This window comes from Emydura macquarii, unplaced genomic scaffold (genome assembly GCF_026122565.2).
Source record: "Emydura macquarii macquarii isolate MOO-44397 ecotype Brisbane River unplaced genomic scaffold, CSIRO-AGI_Emac_v2 contig_450, whole genome shotgun sequence".
Lineage (NCBI taxonomy): Eukaryota > Metazoa > Chordata > Testudines > Chelidae > Emydura > Emydura macquarii.
The window spans coordinates 10724583-10752567 of record NW_027130587.1 but is presented as its reverse complement, the minus strand read 5'-3'; the positions used below and the strand labels follow the sequence as shown (position 1 = coordinate 10752567).

Below are 27985 nucleotides of genomic sequence, written 5' to 3'. Positions count from 1 at the left end.
CCACAATGGTACAGACCAGACTGAACAATAGAGGAAAGTCACATGTTTATTTACACACAGTAGAGTACATTACAAAACAATCTGCCACCTTTATGGAACTGACAGTGCAGCCCTAACACCAAGGATTTGCTATTGTACTCCTCTTTCATAGTGAACACGAGTGTTCAAAAACCAGCAGTCAGTCTGTGAAAGATGCAGCTTGTCTGCAATTGTTTTAAACAAAAGACACACACTCTGGGTAGTTTGATTTTAGGATTTGTTCTTGCATTTACATTAGAACCAGTTCAGCAGGCTTTTTCCCCCTCGATTGATTCCCACTCTCAAACCCTGATGCAAAAATCCTTTAGCAAATGCTTTCACCATAGTCTGAGGTTTCACTCTTTAGAACAGAGAAGAGCCTGAGCCATAACACAAGATCTGAACCTACCAAAGTTTGGTCCAGCTCTGGATTCATAGATTCTTTTGGGGCCAGATCCTCAGCGGTGATTTAGTCTGACTTCCTGCATAACACAGGCTGTAGAATTTCATCCAAAGCTCATGGCTCAAGCCTAGCTCTATAGCCAAATAATTCTTCTCTTTTTTGATGGGAAACCAGATGCAGATCTGAATCCACATTACACTCAGATCTGTTTCTACTGGAATGCTGTTTTCTCACTTGCGCATCTTCTACAGTGATTTATTTGCAGGGGGAAAGACAGAAAAATTGTCCTGCTCCTTTCCCTAGCTCTAAACAAACAACAACCACCCAACCAGGAAAGATGTTTTCCCTTCCTTTATAGATTCTCCTGTGAGTTGAATGCTCAGTTGCTAACTAACCGTCCCATCCTGCACACCATATATGGTCACTTCCACACAGAGTCTGACTGAAGTCAGTAGGACTGTATGGGAATCCCTATTCACCTAGAGATAACTGTTTGCAGGAGCAAGCCCTATATGATAGCAAGCATAGTCCTGTACCTTTGGGACTTTTGCAGACTTCCACTCCCATTCGGGAGTTCCACACCAAAACACCCCACTGATCTCCTAGACAACAGGAAGCAACATTAGGTGCTCAATATCCAGGAAAAAGAACCTTGAACTACTGAAGCTCCATGAGCGTAAAAGCAGGGTAGGGCCAAGGCTGTACTACAAGATGGATTTCAAACAAGAGCGCACTGGATTTGCTCCTGAGAAGGAAGAGCTAAAGTTTAATGCCAGTTGGGCATCTGACATCGCGCTGAGCCCCAAAGAATCACGCTCAGTCAGCACGTGGTAAACAAGAACTGGTTGGTGTTCTAGCCCAGGCATGAGAACTACTCTCCATCTGCACAGCCCGTTCAGGCTGAAAACCCTGATGCTGCCACATCTGAATGCAGTTCCTTCTGCATCCTCTGCTGGTGCCACTGGCAAACATTTCAAGCTAGTAGCCCACTGTAGGGAAAGGCTGATTTCTGTACCAGCACAGCAACCGGAAACATAAGGCCATCGATTCCTATTGCAGCACTTGATCTAAAACATTAACATTTTAAGAAGGAATAAGAAGAAACATTCTCAGCATGGATTTCTATAACAACTTGTACCCAGAAATGCTGGAGGGGACATAACCTAGCACTGACATACACCAAGTGCAATTCTCCATGCATTGCCAAAAAAATAGACGTTTACTCAAGGCACTGGCACAAGATGACATACATGCTTGATGCTGAAGAAAAATCTGTTTGTGCCTATTACAATGGAGACATTGTACAAGACTAGTTTTTCCTTAAAGGCCAGATTCTGGATTAGATAATACTTTACTCCACGGGTAGTCTCATTGAAATGAATGGCATTTTTTTGTGGAGCAAGGTACTACTCAGCACAAATACGGATGCCGGAAGGGCACTAAATAAAAATTCCTTTCCCACATGGCCGCTCAGATTAGTGTCAGCTTGGATTATCAGCCACTAATTTTGCTGCCCAAGGCAGAGGGGCAGCCTTGACATATGCACTGGACAGTCTGAAAAGCATTCATCTAAGGTTAGCATTAACAATTAAGATTACTCACCCGTCTGAGGTGATTCCTCTCGTTTTAAACCACATCTTGGATCTAGGGTTTAACTTGACCACTTTAGCCTGTCTGAAAGTCTACACTGCTTTATCTACACTTGCTTTTCAGTGGGTGTTATCTAACATGTTCTAACAGCACACCTTGAAATCCTAGTCTGGGCGAGACCTGAAATTACTCTTCTGCCCTTTTCCCACCAACCAGAAGATCATCCCTGGAGCTGATTCTCCACTACATTTACCTCCACTGATTTCAGTGTCGTGACACCAACATATAGTGTAAGGCAATTGAGACTCACGCCCTGTGTTGGGTGATAAGAAAAACACTCAGTGCTTGAAAGAAGATGAAGTTCACCCACTTGTTATCTTGCAGGTTTCACATCCTGTGACTTTCCCATTTAAGTTAAATACAAGTCAATCATAGGGAAGTGATAAAGAAAGAGTGGATATTTACAAGACCATGACATGTATGAAGAGGACTCAATGCTCTTCTTTCCCAGATAATAAAACATTTTACATGCCCACATAGGAAAATAAAGTTTAATTTCCATTTCTGCAGCAATACAGGAAAAAGATCTCCTGACTGAGATGAGAGAACTCAAGTAACAGCTTCATTTCCTCTGCTTAGGAAAATTCCCCCCAGCTCATTCCTCCTGCACACAGAGCTGGGGGATGACTTGGGCTTTGTCTATACTAGCTCTTTTGTCAGTAAAACTTTTGTTGGTCGGGGGTGTAAAAACACACCCCTGACAAACATAAGATGCTCTCCCACCAACATAGTCACCGCCGCACATTGGGAGTGGTTTAATTATGCCGGTGGGAGAGCTCTCTCCTGTCAGCATAGAGTAGCTACATGGGAGACCTTACAGTGACACAACTGCAGTGGTACAGTTGTGCCACTATAAGATTTGTCGTGTAGACGTAGTCTAAGTTAAGCCATTCCCAGAAACCTACATTTCAGAGGAAATTTTTTTAATCAAATTAGTCTAGTCAGGAAAACTAAGAACTAGCCCAAGCACCCTAGTGCTACCAGATTTCACATCCCAACCAGAGTGGGATGAATAAATGATTGTTTTCAGTTTGCTGGCAATTTTGAAAAGTTGTGAAAAAAAATTTTCCAGGTGGAAGGAAATGTTTGGTTTTGATTTTGACCATTTTTAAACACTTTTCAATTTTATTTTATTTTTTTAAATAAAAAGGAAGGAAAGTTTTGAAAGGAAAAGTCATTTAAAATGGAAAAATTGAAATGTTTCATTTTGAAAATGTTGAAACAAACCTGCTATAAGTTTTGGTGTTGCCAAATTGACTGGAAAAATCTCACCCAGCTCTGGTCCCACCAGTCAAAAATGAGAATTGTGAGTTACTCGCCAGCAAAAAGGTCCTTGGACCAACTTTTGTGAAGTCACTGGGAGCGGAGGGCAATCAGTGTCTTAGGGCAGGCACACTGTGCCAGATTTACAAAGGTATTTAGGAACCTAAAGATGCAGATAGGTGCCTGTTGGGATTTACAAAACCACCTAACACCCATTGATTTCATTGAATTTGCATATCTATTTAGCCAAGTGTTGATCAGATGCCCACAACCATAACATTTCTTGCTTGGGCTCGGATCTTCCTTAATAGATTGGCAGATATTGCTTGTTAGGTGAAGTTCACCAGCCACAAAACCCCATGGCTAATCTGCTTTGTCCTCACCCTGCAGTTACAGGGAGAGGACCCACCTAGGTTGCATTGGGCCCTTGGCCACACTACAGACTCTCCTGTTTTAAGCCTGAGATTAGGGTTGCCAATTGTGGTTGGACGTATTCCTGGAGGTTTCATCACACGACATGGTCTTTAATTAAAGATTAATTGTTAATTCCTGGAAACTACAGGACAATCCTGAAGGGTTGGCAACCTTACGGGAGAGGCCAAGTGTAACTCTCACTGTAGTCAATGGGGTTGAGGGTGCTCAAAGGACAATGAATTTAAATCATTATTAAACTGTTTTCCCTTCAGGAAATGCCTCTTGCTCCTGCACCAGAGGTTTTTGTAGATAAATATTTTCCATGCTTTTAAAGGCAAAGCAATAATTAATTATATCTTCAATTTTATAAAGACAGTCATTAAAAACAACAACAACATTTAACATATATTGACTCAGGGTCCAAATCCTGAAGCCCTTGCTGATCTGCCAGGGCTGCAGGATTTGGGCTCTTAAGCCTCACAACACCCCTGTGAGGTAGGTAAGTATCATTATCCTCATTTTGCAGCTGGGGAAACTGAGGCACAGAGCAGTTAAGTGATTTGGTCAAGGCCACATAATGAGTGTGGGGACAAAACTCAGGAGGTGCCTGGCATCCAGCCCTCTGGTCATTCCACTAGACCATGGCTTCCATTAATTTAGTCTCCAAATACTAAATTAAAACCTTCCCCATGACACTGGCACAGAAGTATGGCCAGATATCTCTGTGGCTGTCTGCCCCAGCTGCTTCAGGAAAATTGAGAGAAATCATAGTGCTATTCCAGTTATAAACCAGGGACTACAAAACACTTTACACACAGGACTTTAGTCAGACAAAACTGCCATTGGGAGCCTGTGGGCTCAGTCCTGCAGGAAACCATGAGCAAGGATTTCAGGACTTAACTCATAAATAACTTTAAATTCACTCTCTGGTTATTGCTACACTGTGATACAAGTTAGAAGTATGTTCCCACTTAAAAGCCAGTCTTTCAGGCCTTGTCTTCACCCCAGAATTAAAGAGTTAACTAACACCCTGCTGGAAGGCACCTAAGAGGTTAATCTGGGAGATCTGACTACACCTGGAAATTGTGCTGCCCATCTTGTTCTGTTGAAACCATGCATAATTCTGAGTGCACCTGGCACCAACACGAAGCTGACCATGATTCAGCCTTGCCTGACATGGTCAACCAGCCTGGTATTAGTAAACCGGACTCTTCACAGATGTGTGCTAACATGCAAGGATTTGGGAGCGAAGACAAGGCCTCGGAGAACATTGCTGGCTCTGTATTGGAAGGAATAGTTCTCACCCCATTGCTGAGCCCAGTCTAAATGAACCATTCCTGCATTAGCCTGCAAGTGACACTCAGTGCAATTGCTGACTTATGGACATCGGAGAACGTTAATGAACTGCAGGCCTCGGACTGTATGCAGTGTCTGATGCTAATGATTTCCAAGTGCACACTTGTTACATGAAAGTTCAATCCATTGTTTTGCAGAGCAGCCTCTCTTCCATTTAATAAAGTTAAATAAAATCTTGAGGTACATTCCCATCTTGCTTGGAGACACACAGAGATCACAGGCGTGACACGGACACAGCTCCTCAGGCATTTGTACGGAAGCAGCACTTATGGCTCAGTTGTGACTGGAATGAGTTGGTTTGTGCCGGACCTGAAATTTAGACCTCGGAATGTTGCATTCGTCCTAACACAGCATTCGAGGGGCTGATAAGGCTCTAGACAGGACCTGGGGCAATGAGGAAACAGTGCTAGGGTTCCTTTGGGTTTTCTGATCAATTCTTTTCTGCTCACTTTCCAGCAGTGGCATTGGCCCAGAATGGGTAGGTGTCCAAGCCGAACATGGGACGTCCCCAGCTATTGATGGCCAAAGTGACGCAGAGGACTCCAATGATGTTCATCACTATTCCTGATTTAGCCTGGAGGGAAAAAACATAAAACAAAACACCAGCACAGTGAGTCTCGAAAGACTGGCCAGAACCCATTACCATAAACACAATGAAGAAATGTGAAGTTGGGTGCCTGATTTCATCTTAAAGCAGGGAAATAACCATTGCGCTTGCTGCTCTGTGTTCTTACTTAAATGGAACGGCCATGAAACATGGTGCAAACTCTTAATGTAATTAGTTTGGAATCTTGAAAGACGGTCAAAGAAGATATCTTCCATTGTTGTATGCAGCAGAGGTCCCAGGATAATAGAGAGACAAGGCGACTGAAGTAATAGCTTTTACTGGACCAGCTCAAAAGCTTCTCTCTCTCACCAACAGAAGTCGGTCCAATAAAAGATATTGACTCATCCATCTTATCTGTCAAACAAGATGCTTTTATTGGCTAAGAGCCAGATTCTGCCACACTGAGGCTATGGCTACAGTACAGCTAACGTCGACATAAATTTGTCGCTCAGGGGTGTGAATTAGCCACCCCGAGTGACATGATTTATGTCGATTTAAGCACCGGTGTGGACAGCGCTATGTTGGTGGGAGAGCTTCTCCCGCCGACATAGCTACCACTTTTTACAGGGGTTGAAGTAACTAAGCTGACAGGAGAGCTCTCTACACTCGAGAGTTTATGGAGGCGCCATGACATCGGTGCAGATTAGACACGAATCCAGCATATGGGTGGACTCCAGAGAACCCCGCTGACTTCAGTATGGCTCTGCAGGGTGCAGCACTTCACCTGCACCCCATCAGTTGCAGGATCAGGGTCTTACTCATGTTCAGTAGGATGTTTTGCTATTGGCTACAATGGGACAGGGTCAGGCCTCCAGCTATGCTGATGCAAACACACTGAAGACAACAAGGTTGCAGTGAGCGTGCACAATTTGACCCTGTATGTATCAGAGACAAATGACAGATTGCAGAATCAGCAATTTTATCCTGCGTGGCAATTACTTGGAGTGAAATGCCACTGCTTTTTAAGTATGAGTTTCTATCAAAATGTGACCACAAAATGGGGCAGTAGCTTTAGATGCTGAGGTTGCTTACATGTAGCTCGACAGCCCAGGGAACTTTGGAAATGCCGGACTATAAAACTAAGCTACATCCAGGATATTTACAGATGAGGGTAATGCAAAGCATGGGCAAAATACCAAAGCATAGTAATCATCATCTTACCATGTCCAAAACATGGAGGTGACCGTAGGAAAACACTATTGCATTTGGAGGTGTCGCCACAGGTAGCATGAAAGCGAAAGAGGCACTGAGAGTACAAGGGATCATGATGTACAAGGGATTGACCTCGATTGATTGCGACTGGGGAAAAAATAGAACAGATGTAACGTTAGCAATGTTCAGACAAAGAAGCAGGCAGAAAGCCGGTGAGATCCCACAGACGCAGCAGGTCAGTTCATCCCCCGTGTAAGTCACTTCCAAAAAGTAAATTCACGATACACTGGAGTCCTTGCATCGCAAAGGATGGCTTCACTAAACAGAAAGTTCATTCTAACCAGACCTGCATGTTGAACACTGCATGTTATTGACATTGGTCAAGGCTTCCATTCTATTTCCAGACAGAGGGATATGGGTTAGTGGTTTGAACCCAAAACTAACTGCTTGGAAGTCTTCAGTTCTAATCCCAGATCTGGCATGGACTCGGTTTCCTTGAGCAAGCCATTTGGAGAGGGATTTTCTGGAGAGCTCAGCACTGGCCTAGCTCAGTTCCCATTGAAGGCAATGGGCATTTCACCAGTGGCTTCAATGGGAGTGGTTTTAGGCCAGCACTGAAAATCCCACCCTGAAGGCCTGATTATCAGACCTGCTGAGCACCCACAACTTCAGCGCGAGTCACGGGAGCTCTAGGTGCTCACCAGAAAATCAGGCCCTCAACAACTCTGTCTCAGTTCCCTATCTGTAAAATTGGGATACCACAAACACTTTACCTCACAGGGTATTTATGAGGATTAGGGTAAAATATTAAGACTACATTTTCTGTTTCTGTGTTTGTACAGCACCTAGCACAATGGGACCAGATTCCACGACTGGGACACATAGTCCCAGCACTACAATAATAATACATTTTGCCATCAAGTGTGGGCACCCAATACCCATCCAAGCCAAAGACAGCTGCACATGCATATCTGAGGGCAGAATTTGGCTCCATAATGTTTTCAAAGCACTTTGAAGATGATCTATTTGTAGATCTTAAAAAAAATGAGAGTCCTGTAGCACCTTAAAGACTAACACATTTCTGCGGGCAGAAGCTTTCATGGGCTGCAACCCAGCCCACGAAAGCTTATTCCCACAGAAATTTGTTAGTCTTTAAGGTGCTACAGGACTCTCGTTGTTTTTGCTGTATACCGACTAACACGGCTACCCCTCTGGAACTGTATATCTTAGGTACTTATATGGCCCTCATGAGTGTAGTATCTGAGTGCCTCACAGTCACAGAATCATAGGGATGTAGGGCTGGAAGGGACCTTGAGAAGTCATCTAGTCCAGGCCCCTGCACTGAGGCAGGACCAAGTAAACCTAGACCATCTCTAACAAGTGTTTGTCCATACTCTTAAAAACCTCCTGTGATGGGGATTCCACAACCTCCCTGTTCCGGATCTTATAGCTATACTCTTATAGTCAGAAAGCTTTTCCTAATATCTAACCTAAATCTCACTTGCTGCAGATTAAGCCCATTAGTTCTTGTTCTACCTTCAGTGGATATGGAGGACAATTGATGACAGCCCTTAGCATGTATTTATCCTCACAACCCCCCTGTGAGTTTTGGGAAGAAGGTCTGAGGTCTAGAGCCTCAACTGGTATAAATCAGTGTAGCTTCACAGAGTTCACAGACTTCCAAAGAGCCAAATATCATTCTTACTTCATTATACATTGAATCTGACTCTATCTGAATTTTTTACAGGCCTGTTCCACATGGTGTATAGTCTTGTTGTCCTGAAATTGCATTCAACTAAAGAGCCCCATCGTCATCATTTAATATCTGTTGCATCTGTAAAAGCTGTTTATGTATTTGACGAGTCAGTCTTTTTCATGCTGGTTTTCCATTCTTATTTTACTACTGTCCACCTCTTCTAAATTAAACATATACAATGGCTCTGTCCTCTAGGTATTCTCTCTAGTTTTGTATTTACGGAGCTGCCAACACCAGAAAGGTTACATTACCTTCTACATTCCCACGCAAGGAGATTTTTCTCCTAAATGCTGCTTGCTATATGGCTGGTCTATGTCACTTCACAATTTTCTTTTGGCTGCAGAGTAACACTTAAAAAGGATGCTTGCTGCTTTTTCCCCCTGCATGGTATAATTTGGGGTTCTGGTCAAATTTATATGGAGTTCTTTTATTTGATCTCTGACAGCACTTTGGGACGGTTTGTCAGAGCAACACAGGGACTTGACTATAATTACTAGGCTCACGGAGCAAAACTTTTAAACATGATGCCCGTTTTGTGGGATTCTCCAGTCTGCAGAACTTCAATGTCAATTTAAGTCACTGCCAACTAAGCAGCCTGGCTCAGGATAATTTTACTTGAAAGCAAAGGACTAAAATAAAAATTGTCCATTCTTTACAAATAAAGAAAAAGCTATCTAGTCTCATCTGTGCTCTGCTGCCAACTCCGCTCAAAAAAAGCCTGTGACCATTTTTGTTCCTCTCTTTATGTGTCTTCCTGGGGTTTAAAGATGTTCCGATTTACTCTGCAGAAATGGGACAATGAGCCTTTTAAGGATGCTCTTGTCTTCAGGGCTCTAGACGAAAGAACAGAGATGGCTGAAACATCCAAGGAAATGAATGAAGAGTGCTGGATTTTAACCAAGGAGAACAAAAATCTAGGAGAAAAAAAAATTTGGAGCCCTGCAGGAAGATTGTCACAACAGAGAAAAATAACATTTTACATGTATACAGCATTTGCCATCCCAAGGGATCCTAAAGTGTTTCACCAACTCTATACATTCAAGGCTCAATTCCCCCACTGCCCTGCACCTTGGTTCATAATTTACACCTGTGCAAAATGGGAGTAAAACGTTAAACTCAGATTGGTGGGGTTTTATACCCATTTTGTACTCACTTTGCAGTAGGGTAGATAACTACGCAAGGTGCAGGCAATGGGAAAACCAAGAACTCGGTACTAAACGTGCCCCTCTTTAAGGCAGAAAAGCACTTAAGCATGTGCATAAGTCTATCCCTATTGGCTTCAATGTGACTTAGGCATATGCACAAGGTTAAGTACTTTACTCATGCTTAATTTTAAGCTTGTGCTTAGAGTCCATTGACTTCAATGATGCTCTTCCAAATGAGAGACTAAAGAAGTGAAATGTTTTTGGTGGGGACTGGCTAGTTCGGGAGTGAGCGGGGGGAGGATCCAACATAGATCTTTTAACCTCCAGGCCCAAGTGACCAGAAGTCCTTGCCAGCTGACTGGTTCGGTGGCCTATGCTAAATGAATTGGTGGCTCAGTTCACTTTCCAGTGGACAAGTGCCCACGTCACACAGCGTAGCTGGGAATAACCAGCCTCCTGATGGCAGTCTCAGGAGAGGATTACTCCATCATTCCAGGAGTGGGGCCCTCAAGGTTGATGCACATTGGCAGGGCACTGTGGGGGAAGTCTGCAGTGCCATTGCCAGTGTGATACCCGTCCTGTGGCAGATAGAGGACTCCAGGGCTGTAAGTCTGGCCTTCATTGCCAGCACTAGAGCCAGCTTTGCCATCTGATGGGTTGATTGCTATTTGCTTCCTGGAATAACCCTATTTGCATATAAACTCCCTTGCCTTATAGTATACACACCACAGATGGCAGTAAACGTTGCATTGCTCTATTTTTAAAGACAATCAATTTTTCTGTGACTTTTAAGTCCATTTTCCAGATCGGCAGCGTGAAAAACCCCATAAGAGAAAACTTACCAGTGATGCAAACACAGGTAGGAAGAGGGTGGCCGTAGCTACATTACTGGTGCATTCGGTGAAGACAGCAATAACAAGTGAAAGGATCACTGCAATGGCCCAGGGTGGAACAGTGTGCAGTGGGGTCATCTGATCACCCAGCCATTTCGACAGACCAGAAGCCTGACAAGATCAAGAGGTGCATTTCAGTGAGACACAGAACTTCTACACCCTCCACTGCAGCTCATGCTGTATGTAATATATTGCCACATCCAGACACACATAGGAAAATAGGCCATTGACATTAGTGGTTAGATCATTGGAGAGTAAACAAACCGGGTCATTTAAAGAACAAGTGTTGTGACCTTTCCTAAAAAATCATCATCACAAAGGAGATTTCCTGCCAGCTGGAAAGTAAGTTAGCTTTATTTTCTCTCACTCTGGTCAATATACTCTGGTATATTTTTGCCAAGTCAAAGCATAATACTGAGTTATACCAGAGACCAAAGAAGCCACACAACTGCAAGCATTTAATGAATTGCTCACAGGAATCATTGAAAGAATTGCTAAGGCTTCTGAAGATATTTAATTGATTGTGTTTTCCTCCATGAATTCTATCAGAGAATAACGCCATTGGCTTACAAAGCTTTCTGCTATACACTCCAAAACCACCATAGTTTGGATCCAGATCCAAAGTCTGGGGAAAGTTCCAATCCAGAGCTTTGGTTTAGCCCACTATTTAACAACCGCCCAGCCGCAAAGTTTGGATCTGGATGTGAACTTCCCCAGAGCTTGGCAGTCTGGGGGATCTGGGGTTTTGATTCAGATGCATCTCAACAGCGATGAATGAAATGGTTTAAATGGAGTCAGGATTCTTGCAAACCCTTGTCTATTTCTAGAGCTGAATTGTACCTTTCTGCAGTTAGGAACGATGGATCAGAGCAAAGGTCCAGTGAGTCCTATGTCCTATCTCTGATGGTAATCACTACCAGACGCTTCAAAGGAAGGTTCAAGAAACCTCCTAGTGGATGATTCTGATAACCTGTCCGTAGAGAGAGTTTCTTCCTAATCCCTTCAGTAAGTGTTTGAGGATTTTGTAGCCTTTCTAAAGAAACCCAAAACAGCTCTGACACTCTTAGATACATTACTGCACTTCTGTTTTCTGGCCAGGGGTAGAACTGGGGTGACAACATACAACAAAAAATGCTGCTCTCCTGTTATTTCCAGCTAAGAAAACTTCAAGGAAGGTTTTCAGTCAGTCAATTTTGCAGATTCTGGAGGCTCAGGTGTTTTGGAGAAGCTTGAGTAAAGCATTTGAACTCTTGGAGACCAATCCCGGAGGCACGCCCATCCCAGCCAGAGAGCAATCATACTAATAAATAGAGAAAGGGCTGAGCTGCTAAGCTGTTCAGGCCACTGTTCAGCTGCAGGTTGGGTTTGGGCCCATGACTACAAATAAGGAACCAAAAAAGCAGAGCAGAAAGATCGCTCCTAGACTCAATGGCAGCTAGAGGTCAGGACATACATCGCTTCCACTGGCCAAGGCAAATCCTCCTCCTAGCAGCAGCACAATGTTCCAGGGCATCTTCCTCTGAACCACCTTCCAGTCTAGCAACGGGGCTGGGAAAAAGGATTCTTTCATCACTAAAAAGATAAAAGCAGAGCACAGAATGCTGTGAGAAGATGAAGACGATGACTTTGTTCTAGGCTGGACACTGGGAGGGGACTCGCTGTAGCTACTACCCCAGTGCAAAGGAAGCATTACAAGCCAATGACACACAGTGCCAGTGATAGTCCACACAGGCATGCTTGTGAGAAAACTGCCCATTTCAGGTGCACAGGGATACACAAGGATTATGGCCATGTGCCAGCAGCAACCGAGAAGTCGGATTAGCTCCAGGGACTGCACACACTATGGGATTGTTTTAGGCTTGGTCTACACTTACCTCGGCGATTCAGTGGCAGTCGACAGGAGTTACGCAAAGTACGCAAAGAACTTGCGTAACTCCCATCGACTTCTGTGCTTCTCTTCTGCGTGCCGTCTTCACTGCACTGCGCCGACGGGAACTGCACTCCCGCCGACGCAGCGCTACGCCACTTGAGAAGGTGGTTTTAGTACATCGACTTCTGGATCGACTGAGCGGGTCTTCATTGACTGATCAGTCGATCCAGATAAGTCGATCTGACGGCGGCAACTTTGCCACTGTCAGAGTAGACATAGCCTTAGTTCGTAGAAAGCTGGGGTGTGAATTTGCCGTGCACTAGCCTTCTGCACACTAACTGTCTGCATGGACCCTGGGGACACATGCTGAAGGTTTCGCAGTACGCTCGGATCGACCCTGCTTTGAAACAGGAGTGCATTAGAGAACTTTTAGTGTGTGGCAGCAGGGTCTGCACAGACACTTAGCGTGCAGCATGCTGACCTGGGCTATATTTACACCCCAGCTTGCTGCATGCTAAGGGGTCCTGTAGACAAGCCCTAAATCACAAAGAAGTGCTTCTTCCAGCACTGCCAGCTGGATCTGAGGAATGGCTTTACCGTCTCAGCAAGGTGAGTTGTGATCTCACCACAGAATCACCAAGCCAGGCTGGCAGGGGAAAAGCTCCAAGTCAAGCATCAACATTGTCAATTTCTCTTTCCATTACCTTCTTCGTTCTGTTCAGGGTTAAAGCTGTTTCGACTACAGCAGTTGAATTTGGGTTTAGTGGCAGGAACTATGAACAGTAGTAGTGCAACAAAGAGAGCTACGGTGGCATCAGTAACGTACCTAAAAAAAAAACCAAAAAAACAAAGAAGAGGGCAGTTTAGAACATAGTACACCATTGTTCCAATACATGGCACCCCTCCAGCATGTGTAACATTGTCCCAATACCTGGCATCCGTACAGTATACACACACCATAGTCCCAGCACTGTACATAATAACCTGTAAGTCCTATTTACTTTTGTCTGTACATTCTCTCTAAATTGTCTTTAAGAATTTAACAACATTCCGTACCCTGATATTCCACATTCTGATATCCAGACTAGCAAAATTCCACATAGCCACATCTGTATCCCCTTACTTAATGTCACTTTGCAATGCGTGGTGCCTTCCATTGAAAGATCTCAAAGTGTCTTCTCTACCACACCTCGGTGAAGTAGGGAAGTTTTATTATACCCATTGTATCCAGGGGAAACGGAGGCACAGAGTGCTAATTAACTTGCCAAAGGTCAAAGGGTGAATGAACACCAGGAACAAAACCCGGGTTAGATTTAGGCCCTTTGAAAATATTTTCTTTACAGAGTAAGTGGCTAGAGGATCTTAAGTCCCATTTCCCAGAGTGGCTGAATCTAAGTCTCATTGAAAGTCAATGGGACTCAGGCCAGGTCTACATGACAGACTTAGAATGGTATAACTACGTCACTCAAAGGTGTGACAAATCCACACCCCGAGTGATGTAGTGATACTGACTTAATCCCCGGTGTAGACAGCGCTATGTCGACAGGGGAGCTGCTTCCATCCACATAGCTACTGCCTCTCAGGGAGGTGGATTAACTACGCAACAGCAGAAGCTCTCCCGTCAGCAGAGTAGCCTCTTCACTAAAGCGCTTCAGCTGCTAGCACTGTATGTGAAGACAAGCCCTTAGTGTATGTCTGCACCGCACTCAGAGGTGTGATTGCGACACATGTAGACCCGAGCCGGCTTTAATAGTTGTGAAGCTGCAGCAGCATGAGCTTCAGACTGTATCACATGGCAGGAGCCATCACTCCAGCAGCTCACCTGCACCTGAGTCCAAACTATTGTAGCTTCATTGCTATCAGTACCCAAACTAGTTCGAGTAAAGCTAGTGCGAGTCTGTCTACCCAAGGTGCAACCACACCTCCGGTGGCAGTGTAGACATACCTTTCGGCTCCTAAGCCAGGAGGTCCCAAGTCACTTTTGGAAATGGACTTAGGTTTCAGAGTCACTTACGTGCTTTTGAAAATGTTACACAACAGCAAATACTAAAGTCCTCAAAACATAAACCAGGGCATCGATATTTAACATTTTTTCTTCACATTTCAAAGGAAAGAGTCTCACTTATGCACATATTTTATTTAGTGTAGTTAGTTATGCAGAAAGGATTCAAGTGCACAAAAAGAATCGTAAACACCAGTCTCTGGAGACTGGAACTGTGAACTTAAACTGTACGTTCTTTGGGGCAGGGACAGTCTTTTTGTTCTGTTTGTTTGTGCAGCACCGAGCACAGTGAGGTGACTGGAACTCCTAGGCATTACCACAATACAAATAAAATAATAATAATAATAATAATAATAAAGCAAAATAAAGCAGCTGCTGGTGACAAATCATCATCATCATAAACATCAGGTTGCAGGTGATACTGGTGCATGTGATATGAGTAAAGAGACCTCAACAGCCAAATGAATTCAAGTCAAATGAATTCAAACACTGCAGCATAGGCGGGGTTGTGGCAAGAAATGATTGTTTCCCTTAAAACTTGTGTGCAATATTAGGAGCATAGGAGTAAGAGGAGAAGCCTTTCAAATCACTGAGTCAATTTCCTTGTGAGTGCTGGATAGATTCTCCATTGCAGATGACAATACTGCATATTAAAATGTTGTCAAACCTGATCTTAACTCATAAAAATCCCTCTCATTGACTGTGCCAATCCAAGCCTGCAGCACCCTTGCTAGATTTGCCAGTCACGGGTCCTCTTTAAAGCAGAGATTGTCAATTATCTGGTGGTTTGGTGATGTGCAACAAATGAGAACTAGGATCAGAGCCATCAAACAACTTCCATTGGTGACTTGAGACAGGATCGGAATTAAATGCCCCCTAAGTATCCAACAGGAGCAGAGCCAAAGAAAGTATTGCTACGTCAGTCAAAACACTGCAGGATTCAAACTTACTCTTCATCTTTATTGAAGAGGAAAGTGGCCCAGCCAGGAATGAAGCCTGGGTCTCTGCTAAACCACAGAAGAATCAAAAGACAGAAGAGCATGAGGACATTGATTTCAGCAAAGGAGATGGGGCCCAGTTTCCGGTGCTCTGCCTTAAGCACATTGAGAGTGGCTTTCTCTTTGTCAGTTCTTTCCATCCCACAGCCCCAGGTTTTTCTGAAACTTAAAAAAAAAAAAAAAAAAAAAAGAATAAGAAAGTTGTAAATATTTGCTTGCAAGAGAAAATTACCAGTGAATCCACTGACACTCTCCATGTGGGGCGCAGAACCATGTTAGCTACCACCTAGAATGGCTGCAGCGTGCTATAAAATGGAATAACTCCTGTCTTAGCCTTTGCACATAGCTGCCACTGGTTACCATCTCCTGCTGAGATGCGTGGTCTGGGGGGTAGGGCACTGCACTGCACTGGGAGTCAGGAGAGCTAGATTCTATTCTCGGCCCTGCCACTGATCTACTGTGTGATCTTGGTCAAATCATTTCACCTCTCTGTGCCTCAGTTTCCCCTTCCACCCTTTGTCTGTCTTGTCTAGTTAGATTACAAACTCTTTGAAGTAGAGACTGTCTCTCACTAAGTGTCTGTTTAGTGCTTGGCACAATGGGGCCTCAATCTCAGTTGGGGCCTCTAGGTTCTATGGAAAACAAACACTAATTACAAATGTGGTTGTAATCAGCACAGTTCAATCTCACCACAGATGGGTGTACATATATGACATTCCTACTAAGATACAAGGTTATGTGACATACATCATTCCTTGTCTATACAGTACTTTGCTTCCAGATTGTACACCTAGGCATCATGTAGTCTCAGGAACATGTTCCTGATAATACAAGACAAACTGAGAGGGCCAGACTCACAGCTGATTTACACCTGCTGAGAATCTGGCCCATAACATAATAATTTAATACTTACTTGAACCCCATGAATGAAAACTGGAGCCAAAACCAAGATAACATCAACATCAGAATCATATTAGGAAATGCAAATCCAAACCAGGAAGCAAAATTCAAGATATCGCCATTTTGGGGGAACAATCTGAAGAGAGAAAACAATGGTTTCTGTACCAGCCTCAAACCATTTGAGTATATTCTCCCTTCAGTACGTGCGAACGGGAATGATACATGACCCTCAAGGCTTACCCGTTGCTCCACCGCAAGGGCCTCATCCAAAGCCAATTGAAGTCAATGGAAAGTCTCTCATGGACTTCAAATTGTACTTTAAAAGCCTGACGGAATTTGTCAATGTTCTTTACCGAATGTTTTACATGAATTGTTGCTGTTTTTCATAATTCATAGAGTTTAAGGCTAAAAGGGGCCATTAGATCATCTAGTCTGAATTCCTGTAGATCACAGTCCATTACATTTCATCCAGGTACCCATTTATTGAGCCAAATAACTCGTGTTCAGAGGTGACACGTGGGGGAGGGAGATGACTTGTATTGCTTGGCTTGTATTGCGCATGATCAGTAACACAGCTGAAGCTGACTGACCTCACTCTGCCCCCCCCAATCGGCAGGCACAGGTTGTCTCTGCTTGTGTTTGACTATTTTGGACCCATATGATATATGCCCAGTTCAAAGACTCACTAGTACCCTATCAAAAACTTTGGGCAATATTCTGCTTGCAACAAGTCTGTTCAACCGCCTCTGTTTTAAGCATTGCCTTCCCCCAACTCTTTAGAACTAAGGGGATCTGCAAGAAGATAGGAATTCAGGACACGATTCTGCTTGTACTGAAACCAATAACAAAACTTCCATTCACTTTGATGGGAGCTAGGTTTGGCTCTTAGTTTCTAAAGCATTAGGACACATTTTTAAAAACAGCCTCTAACTTTTTGCCCGGAATTTTGCATTCACAGTCAATTGTGAATGGGACGCTAGAGTAAATAGCAGTTGCACATTTTCAACTGGTTTCAACTGGTTCCATTTTGGCCAGGTGGGTTTTTGAAACCTCTTGGTCTACTGACTGCTGGCTACTGGCTCTCCAGCAGAAATCAGATGAAGGATTGCTGTGGAGTCTAATGGAATTTCCCTTACAGAGATTATAGCATTAAGATCAGGGGTTCCTAAACTATTCCATAGTCAAGACCACACCTTAACAGAAAAAAAAGTGTCTTGTAGATTCCTCCTCTCCTCTTCAATAACATCCCTGTGGCTTCTACAGCAACTACTTACATGGAGAAGTCATACTGTGGAAGTCTTTACTGTATTTTTAGCTGTTTTTATTGTGTTTTGTCCACTGTGAAAAGAGTTCATCCCAGTCTCCTCCTGTTTCTCATTGCATTTGCCCCTCCCATTTGTTCAGTTACCGATGGAAAGGAGGAGGAGGAGCCAGCACCATCTGACCAATGTTCTCTGCATTCCACCAGCAAACACTCCAAAGACTCCCAGGGTATGTCTAAACTGCACATGAAGCATAGGCTCTGACTCAGCTTGGACCTCAAATCCCCCTCTTGTGCACACACAAATCAGTGTGACTTGGGTCAGCAAGCACTCAGGACCCAGGTCCTACGACCCTGCAGGGGTGGTAGGTCAGAGCACGAGTCCCATTGTGTCTTGGGTCCAAGCCCTGTCATTTTGCAGTGTGGACCTGAGTCAGAAGGTCTGCACAGAGGAGCATGGATGCATTAGCACGGCTGTGAGACCTGGGTGCAGGAACTGCAAGCTCAGCTTTACAATGCAGTGCAAAGACTTGGAAACATCAGGGCCACAAACCTGAGTCCCACAGACCTTGGAAGGGTGACTAGTTGTCCCGATTTTATAGAAACAGTCCCAATATTCAGGGCTTTTTCTTATATAGGCACCTATTACCCCTCATCCCCTGTCCCCATTTTTCACACTTGTCATCTGGTTACCCTGGACCTGGGTTTACAATGCAGCGTACAGTACAATACCCCCACTGGGCCACAATGACAGACTGTGAAACGTTGATTTAGATATCAAGCTACCCACTTGTGCTGGAGCAGAAAGTGAGGCAAAGCACGTCATATACAGGATTCATTAGGACATTCACACAGGTAGCTCTTAAAACCAACATCAGCAGCCACTAACTAAGACTCTCAGTTGTGCTGGTCCAAAAGCAGAGTGAGATCACTTAAGAAGCTTAAAGAGAAATGGCAAGAACAACTTACTGATTCATCTGGCCTTTCAAAACCAGGTTTGGCCCTGTTCCAGTGAGTGTTGCGGTTCCTCCAATACTAGCAGCATAGCACACACACAGTGTCATCCCCTTACTGATGCGTTTCTTCACTTCCCTATCACCGGGAGCTTTAGGTTCATCAGGAATGCGTCCATTACTTATGACTGGAGACAACAAATATTAACTTGCCTTTAGTAACTCAATGGAGCCGGAAAGCACAGAACAGGGGTAGCAGTCTTGGTGCTGCAATTTATCTATGCTTCTTATTTTGATTAATGCAAAACGATGTTGATTATGTCCTCATATCATCTTCTAATCAAAGAAGGGAGGATGGTCTTGTGGCTCTAGCACTGACTTGGGACTCTAGAAATATGGGTTTGATTCCTGGTTCCGCTGCAGACTTTCTGTGTGAGCTTGGGCAAGTTGCTTTGCTTCTCTGGGTATGTCTACACTGTATAGTAGTCTGGGCTCCAACTTAGGTTTGAGCCCAAATCCCCCTTCTGTCCACACACAAATCAATGTGACTCAGGTCGGCAAATGCTTAGGACCCACCTCCTAAAACCCTGCTAATGGGGGTAGGTCAGAGGCCAAGACCCACTGTGACTCTGGTCCAAGTCCTGTCATTCTACAGTGTGGACACAGGTCAAGCCGCAGACCAGAGTCAGAAGGTTTGCGCAGTGAAGAATGGGTCCTGGGTCCAGTAATTTTAAACCTAGATTTACAATGCAGCGTGGATACTCAAGCATGGGCTTGGAAACACACATCCACAAGTCCAGGTCACACTGACCTGGCTTTACAATGCAGTGTAGACATACCCCCTGTGCCTCTGTTTCCTGTTCCATGTAATGAGGATAAAAAAAATCTTCCCTACCACCGAGCGAAGTTGTGAGGTAAATCATTAGCTTTTGTGAGTGCTAAGATACTACAGTGATGGTGCTATTCAAATAGCGAGGCAGCAACCCACAAGCTGCCATTGGAGGCTTCCAATAAAGCCAGAGAAAACATAGGATTAAATTCATTCCTGGTATAACCATTAAAATCAATGGAGTTACGTCAGCTTACATCAGGTCTGTATTTGCTCCAGTAATATAGTGTCTGTCCTGTTGCTTCTTTTGGAAGAGGGCCTAATCTGGAAACACACATTATGTTGTTGGACTGGGTAAAATCACCATGGAAACTGAGAGCAACTGACCCCACAGTAGAGGGCTAGCATGTTTTGTATTGATTACCCATGATTAAATAATGTATTACTGAATACAAAAAGAAAACCTGTTGTTGCTACAACAGCTCTGACGTTAGAAATAGGCAGGGTTATTACAAAGCACCACATGACCAAGTGAAATCTGTGTAGGCATTTATACGTCCTGCATCACCACAATATCTGGGCACCTCACAATCATTCATGGCTTTTACTCTCCCAACTGCCCGGTGAGGCAGGGAGGTACTAACCCCATTTTACAGATGAGGAGCACAGAGGAGATTAAGTGACTTACCCAAGGTCACACAGAGAATCTGGGTCCAGTAATTTCTGATTCATTAAATTCAGGTCTCTTGAGTCACAGTCTAGTGTCCTACCCCTAAGGTAGACTGTTCTTCCTCGCCTGAGGTGCCCTGATCCTACAGTGAGCTCTGCATTGGTGGTCCCCTGTGCCTGTGAAGTCATTAGGACTCAGTCAGGGTGGGGGGTTCTAAAAATCCTGCCTATTGCAGGATCAGGGTCTTAGAAATTCCCCAAATACATAGAAAGAGATGGTCAAAGGTGCGGAGGCAGAGAAATCCCCACGAGGGCGAGAACACATTTCATGGAGGTGCAAATACCAGCGTAGCTTCATTGAGAAGCGGCAGCTCCTGCTCAGTCAATGCACGATCAGCTTTTCGTTATTTACTCGCTTCTCCCCCTCCCCCGCAACTTGCTCAATAAAGGAACAGCCACTGATCAAGGACAAAACGAAAAGAGAGTGGGCACAATTTTCACAAGTGCCTCAGTGACGTAGGCGCCTAAACCCCATTGACCCTTAGTGCCCAAGTCACTTTTGAAAATGGGACTCAGACTCCTATGTCATTTAAGTGCTTTTGCAAATGTTACCCCTGGGCTGGGATTTTCAGAGGCTCTGCACACCCACTGAGTTCCAGGGCAGCTGCGCGTGCTTGGCCCAGTTGAAAATGAAGTCCCAGGTGTTGAGAGCTGAGCACCCAAAGGTAGGAGGCACCCAGAACTGGAGGCCATTTGTGAAAACCTGGGCCTTCGTGTATTTAATTCCAGATTAATTAATTAATTCCCTTCCAGATAAGAGCGCTTCTGCTTTCTTAGGGCCTGATCCAAAGCCCAGGGAGGTGAATAAGAGTCTTTTCAGTGAAGTCAACGGGCCCTGAATTAAGCTTTTATACAGCAATCGAAACAGACTCCGACTGGGCCTGCTCGGCCGCTCCTTACCCTGCACGGACACCAGGCCCATTGCATTCTTGTCCTCCAGCTCCATTGCCGAATTCATTTGCCCAGTAGGTTGATCCGTAATCGTCAGGTCCTGCTCCGTGTTGTTCATCTGATCCAAGACAGCCTGGACAATGGGGACCATCATCGCGGTAGTGGCTGTGTTGCTTATCCACATGGACAAGAAGGCGGTGACTCCCATGAAGCCCAGCATCAGGCTGCACATAGAGAAGTATGGGGAAGGAAGGAAAAAACCATAAAAGCTTTGCTGGGCTTTCCAGCCAGTGTAACCTACTTCCAGGCAATCCCGTGCAGCAGGCCCCACCCTTGTACTACCTGCTGTACTACCAGTTCCGGGAAAGGAAACCACTGGCACATTTTTTGCTGGTGCGGCTCCATTGCTTTCACTGGAGACACACCCGCAGAGTAGTTAGCCTCACACACCTCCCCGTGAATAGCTACGCTGTCATTTAAAGCCCTAGCTGGAAGCACCTATGATTTAGGCAGCATAAAAAAAGCCATTTCGTGACAGTGAAGCAGAATTGAGGTTGCCTTCCTCTCCTCGGATTATTGTTGGAAATCTGGACAATTGCACTCTCCGAGACGGTGAGCTCGTCTCGGGCTGTGGATGGAGAAGCTGTGGTGTTTGCCGCTCCCTCACTAACATCAGCTCCAGAGTGAATGAGCCACAGAACGGGCCCCACTTCACGGTTTCCACTCTGCTAATGGCATTAATGAAAATGGCGACAGGGATCTCAGCATCATGGTTACACTGATTACTGGGACCAAATCCTGGTGCCCTGAGCCAAGGGCTTTGCACAGATGATCTCTGCTGGGCTCAGGAGAATAAAACCCTCCCTGCAGCCCCCTGAACTGAGCAGCACCACTGTAGCCACTTTACAGCCACCATTACTGCCCATGGCTTAGGGACTGCTACCCCTGCCCTCCTCTCATGCTGTCCATTAGCTGTGGTCCCATTGGACATGTCCTTGTCCTGCACTTGCCATCTGCCCCATCTGTGGAGATGAAGAAGGAACCGCCCTGGAAGACTGCTCCTCAACCTGCAGCTTGGGCACAGTCCTCCTAGGGAGCTCTCTCCATTGCCTGCCTCCCCTTCGCAGCACTTCTATGGGACTGACGAGCCAAGGGGGTGGGAGCTGGGCAGGATCTGAGCTGTAACAGACCATCAGGTCATTCAGCCTCAGACTTTCAAGGTCTGTTCTAGAGTCCTTCATGACCTGAACCCGCAGGGACCTGACTACCAGTGTCAGGTCTGGGTCAGGTCAGGTGGGAAAACACCTGGGCCCTTTTGGGTCGGCTCGCCTCCTCCTGCCCGTGGGGTTGACGCGGCGGTCGGACCTTCTCCTCTTAGCCGCCACGTGAGCCGAGGAGCCGCTGCACCTCTTACTCTGTGGCACCCCCAGCACCGCCGCAGGTGGTGGTCAGCAGGAGCAGGGCGTGCGACCACCCCTCTGCTGACCATGGGCAGGAGGCAGAATTGGCGGCACTGACTCGGGTTCATGGGTTGGAAAATGACTTGATCTCCTCAGGGTGGGATTGGGTCTGGTTCAGGCCCAGGCTGTACCTAGAGGAGACTTGTAGTTTATTCCCTGTGGTGGTTTTACTCTGACTGCCCAAAGACGCAGATTCAAACAGGAACTGAACGGCCGATCCAAGGACACCGTGGCACCAAATGGGAAACACAAACGCCCAGCGTGCGGGCTTAACCCCACACTGATCAAGGCTCTAGGGGCCTACACAGAGACTAGTCTAAGAATCTCCGTAGATTAGAACAGAACAGAACCCAGCTCTTGTCAATTCAACACAAAGACTCCCATTGACTCCAATGGAACCTGAATCATGAGCATCTTCCCCTGCAGCTCTCCTGGGCTTTCAAACATTGCATCATTCCCGCAGGCGTACGCAACCTCTGGAAGCCCTACGACCGAGGCTTTTGTAGCTTTCATGCTGTGCGGCTCGGTTCTCACGCTCTCCCCCTATTCTCCTGACATCTGACGATGCTTCTGCTAAGCTTGGTTGCTCCTGATCCCAGACAGACAGGAAGGCAGGGGTAACAGGGCCTCTTACAGTGGAGGCTTCACGCCGACGATCAGCAGGACCCTCAGTGCAATGCGTTTGTGCAAATTCCAGTGTTCCACGGCCACTGCCACAACCAGCCCCCCGACAAACAGCATGTTGGTGTCCTTCAAGTACTGCATACACACCTGCAAGGAGAAGAACTGCCCGTCAGTGTCTGATTCACAAGGGGGTGGCTGGATTGGTCAACAGCCGAAGCAGTCTGTCCCTTATTCCACTCCTGTTGCCTTTAATCGGAGCAGGAGCAAGCCGTATACCTTTCCTCAGTTAAATGTCTGTGTCTGTCTATTTAGATGCTGAGCTGCTTTGGGCAGGGACTTCTCTCTTACCCAGTTTGTACAGAGCCTAGTGAAAAAGGGCCCCCGTTGGTTGGGGCCACTAGATGCTAGTGAAATATGAATAATAACTGCCGCTGTGTACTATAAGAAGCATTGCATGTATGCTGTCTGATTCTCAGAGCTGCTAAGCCCCAGATGATCACATGCCACCTCTGAAAATCAGCCCATAATCTCACCCCTAATAGGTCACCAACAGGGACTGAATCCTTCACTTTCAGAACCAAAACACAGACTTCCACCACTCCAGCCCAAGCCGTAAGCCCATTAGCTGGCAAAAGTAGTAGGCTGTTATCCTGTATAAAAATCAGCTACTAAAGGAGGACACAGCACACTTTGGCAGCATGTTACATACATCTCCTGCTAAAAGAAGTTTTTCCCAAGCATCTGAGATCTCCCAAAGAATGAGTCCCTGATTGGGAGTCACTTTTGAAATGATCCCTTGGCTTTTCAGAAGTCTGAACTCAGGAGTTTCAGCACCAAAGCACAGACCTCTACCACTGAACGAGTAATTCCATGGGTGGCAACAGTAGTATTTGGAACAGCTACTAAAGAAGGACACAATCAACACTTTGTGTTACGCACGTTGCCATTTCTGTATAAACACCAGGTAGTTGGCTTTATATCTTTCTGCACCTGCAGACTTTTTCTGTTAAATTTGTTTGCTGTATTTCGAGGCTGGCATGTGAAAGAGGTTTAGGGGGATGGAAGTTGAGGCGTGAGATGTCAATATGAGCCCAGAAGCACACCTTTTTCACTATGAGGGCAACATTTCTTACAAACACCAGTAGACCTTGTTCTAAAAAGGTGGTGTGTCCAGGGAACAGGGCGCTGTGTCCCAGCTCAGGAGGCCTGGGTTCTGCTCTAGGCTCCGCCAGAGACTTCCTGCGACCTAGGGCAAGTCATTTAATCTCTATGTGCTTCTGTTTCCACAGAGCACTGTGTGGCTCAAAAGCTTGTCTCTCTCACCAGCCAAAGTTGTCCAATAAAAGATATTACCTCACCCACCTTGTATCTCCAATATCCTGGGACCAACATAGCCACAACAACGCTGCATACGATAGCTAGAATGTCATTTTAAAAACCTGCTCCTAGGATTGGGCTGTTAAAGTCTCACTCTAGCTCAAACTTCTCAATAAAACAGGTGCGGAGATGAAACCAAACCAGATCCTTAGCTGCACCAGAATTTAGGGTCACCACACAAGATGATCTGTTCAGGGTTTTTTTCATGATGAAAAGCAACTCATTGAATGTGATATGCACAGAAACATTGGTGCACTTGAATATGCAGGTCTGCTCCCCTGAAGTTTATGCTTCAATCTATGCTGACCTAGCATCAGTTCTTACCTTTTTAGACTCCAGGATTCCTAACATAGGAAATAAAATAGCAGGCAGGAGAGCTGTGAGAGCCAAGGGGATAACCTCTGTGCACCAGTACACGGCCATGAGGATGATAACATAGCCACATTTGGCCTCCTGCATACAAGCAAACAAAGGTTTAAGCACAGGAAATCAAGTGTGCAGCTGAATACACATGATGCCCCAATAGATCCCAGGATATAAATGGCAGCACTCTAAATTAAGTGGCCCCTTAGAGGAGGGAAAAGAGCTTTTTAATAGGAGTTTTGTTATCTTCTTCCCCAAGAAAATGTTCTCAGGCACACAGCTGGTGCAATCTGATAAATTTTAAAGGCAGAAAAGTACTCATCAGAAATGATATCCTGGCTTCATTGAAGTCAATGGGAGTTTTACCATGGACCTTGATGGATTTCACCCCAGAAATGAATTTTGGACCTGATCCTGAGTGTGCTGAATACCTGCAACTCCCCATTGGAGTTAATTGGCTCCAGCTCTGAGGGCCTGAAGGAGAATATTATTCTTTAACAAATCTCACAATAGACTAGAAGCACTGTTATTTACAACATCCAGTAAATTATTTACTGTAAGTTCAAAAAGACAACAATGCTTAACTCCTACAGATACAGCCAATTCAAGCACAGTCCAGTTTAGAAAACTGGAAAACAAGCACTAGAAAAGGTTAGAAAAATATGGTCATGATTAACACTAACGTCTGTAGAATGTTGATTTTGCTTCTTTGAACAAGGGGCAGAAAACATAACAATCTGTCCTATTGGAGAGGAGTTGTGAAAGTGATCATTGATGGGAATTCTAATGGACTGTTAAGCAACCCCGTAATCTCCTAGAAAGATTACACAATGTTTCTTCTGAACACTCAAAAGGTACAAAATGCATTACTAGACTCTCATTAAATTATACATTTTATAATTATAAACTTCTCAAACTGAAGTCTGTATTGCTACTCTTGCACACCACAACCCTATTGCAAGCTTTGACATTGATCCGACAATATTTGCCGTCTATCTAGAGGTTTGAATCTTTAAACCACATCAGCAGAGTCCCTGTTCCCCCTCTCAACTCATACGCTTTCCTCTTCCACTGGAGTCTCTTGAACTGACCTAAAAGCAGGTCTGTTATTAGACAGGTAAACCAAAAGGCGTGGCATTTTAGTTTACAAACATGCCTGAGGTTTTTCTGAAATTTAAGATGTACCGAGAAATGTAGGTAACATTATTATTAGAACAGACCCTAAAAGCTATGCCAGACTAGAATATTTGCTGCAAACATGGATTTCAGATTTTGCCAAAGAGACCAAAAAAGAAAAAGGCCTGATCCTCGGCATTTTTACCCCAGCTTTGCACTGGCATAATTCCACTGAAAGCATGTTACACCAGTGTACAACTGGCATGACCCAGCACTGAATCGTCAAGCACAATGTGTTAACTTCTCTCTGCACCCTCTCACAATAATGGTGTGCACCTACATAGCTTTTCATGGGAGGATCTCAAAGCGCTTTACAAATCTCAAACCTCATAACATGCCTTTGTGTTATGCCCGTTTTACAGATGGGGAAACTGAGACACGAAGATGGCAACACAGTCAGCAGTAAAGCCGAAAGTCCTGACTCTCAGTCCCCTACTCTAACCACTAGACAAGGAGAATGCTTCTGACAAAACCTAAACGCATGGGCCTAAAACTTGAAACAATGTCTTTGTGGACCAAAAACTTGGTATCCAAGTTGTAACACTTCGCAGGTGAAAATGGCGTGTCTGAGTCTGTGGAGTGACTCAGATCCCGGCATTAACCAGTGTATAACCAGTTTGTGTCTCCATTCATTCTACTGCAGAGGCTCCTTCTGTCAACTTTTTTACTTGTAACTTTTACTGCCTAGGACTATAGCCTGGGACATTTAAAAAAAAAAAAAAAAAAGAAGCATGTAAGGTTACCCTCCAAGTGATCCTAATCTGGTCCTTCGTTTACTAAGGTGGTCACCCAAGGAGGAAGTACATTTCAGAAAGGTAAAAAAAACAATCCCCCTTTCACCCCCCGGGGAATTGTAGGAATCAATGGATGGGATTTACTTAAGTACTTAAGGACTTCAGTAAATCACTGGCCAGGTTTCTGGGCAGAAATCCCAGCATTGTCCTGCCCCGGTGAGCGGAATGAAACGCTGCAGCGCTCCGGGGGCAGCGAGGTAGCCTGCGGGCAGGCTGGCCCGGCCCGGGCGGACACCCTGGCCGCAGATGACCAGAGGGGCTCGCTGCTGGGGGCCAGGGGGATTCAGCAGAGCTCTCGGCCACTGATGCTGACGGCTGAACGCTTCTGAGAAGCGGGTCCCAGCTGGGCTGCGGTCCTGGCCGGAGCCGAGCTCCCGGGCCGCCCCTGGGTTGCTTGGGGGGGGGGGGGTCGTTGGCAAGGACCCACCCAGAGCTCTGCTGATCCCGAGGCAGGAGGGGCTCAGCGCTAGTCTCCAGCATCCCCTTGGGCAGCGCGGGGCCCGTGCAGAGACACCCCCCGCCCCCCCGGCCCCGCAGGGGGCAGCGCCCCGCGCCCCGCTCACCGCGGTGGGCACCAGCAGCGGCAGCGCCAGCAGCAGCAGCGGCGTGAAGAAGAGGACGGTGCAGGACTTGAACTGGAGCAGGGGTCTCCGCGGGCACGGCGGGGCCATGGGCGCGGCGAGGGAGGGCAGCGGAGCGAGAGTGACTGGGCTGCTGGGCGGCGGGGGCTTTAAATAGGAGCCGGCCGGCCGGCCTCTCCCCCCCCCCCGCCACACACACACCCCCGCCCCGCGCCCGCCGCCTCGCCTCGCCCGCCCCGCCGGGCACCGCGCCCCCGCCGCCAGAGGGCGCCCCAGAGCCTCGTCCACCCCCCCCCCGCATCATCTCCAACACGGCCCCCGCCCAGCACCATCCATGGCCCAGACCGGCCCCCTGCCCTGGGGCAACAGTAGGGTGGGGGAGGGGAATCGTGTGCCAGGCGCCCAGGAGGCAGCAGCGCCGAGCACTGCCCGAAGGAAAGTCACCCTGGCGGGCTGCGCTTCCCTCCCAGCCCCGGCGGGTCTCTCTGCCCCGGGCCGGCTGGCTGCTCGCTGCGAAGAG

General features: G+C 45.9%; 1 protein-coding gene across 1 annotated transcript; it reads right to left on the bottom strand.

Moving 5' to 3' along the window:
• Positions 1 to 33: 33 nt before the first annotated feature.
• Positions 34 to 27577, bottom strand: SLC13A5 (solute carrier family 13 member 5). The gene is made up of 12 exons (XM_067537988.1): positions 27448 to 27577; positions 24876 to 25004; positions 23185 to 23321; positions 21100 to 21314; positions 18658 to 18829; positions 16441 to 16563; positions 15480 to 15692; positions 13232 to 13353; positions 12111 to 12229; positions 10607 to 10768; positions 6873 to 7010; positions 34 to 5678 (listed from the first exon to the last, which is right to left on the bottom strand). The coding sequence occupies exons 1-12, from the start codon at positions 27553 to 27555 to the stop codon at positions 5550 to 5552; spliced, it is 1767 nt and encodes a 588-aa protein (XP_067394089.1). The 5' UTR covers positions 27556 to 27577; the 3' UTR covers positions 34 to 5549.
• Positions 27578 to 27985: the final 408 nt, after the last annotated feature.

Coding starts and splice junctions, on each gene's coding strand:
- SLC13A5 (XM_067537988.1), bottom strand. CDS start 27,555: ATGGCCCCGCCGTGCCCGCGGAGACCCCTGCTCCAGTTCAAGTCCTGC. Junction 23,322..24,875: donor GAATCCTGGAGTCTAAAAAG/GTAAGAACTGAT, acceptor TTCTCCTTGCAG/GTGTGTATGCAGTACTTGAA. Junction 7,011..10,606: donor TACCTGTGTTTGCATCACTG/GTAAGTTTTCTC, acceptor TTTTTTCCCCAG/TCGCAATCAATCGAGGTCAA.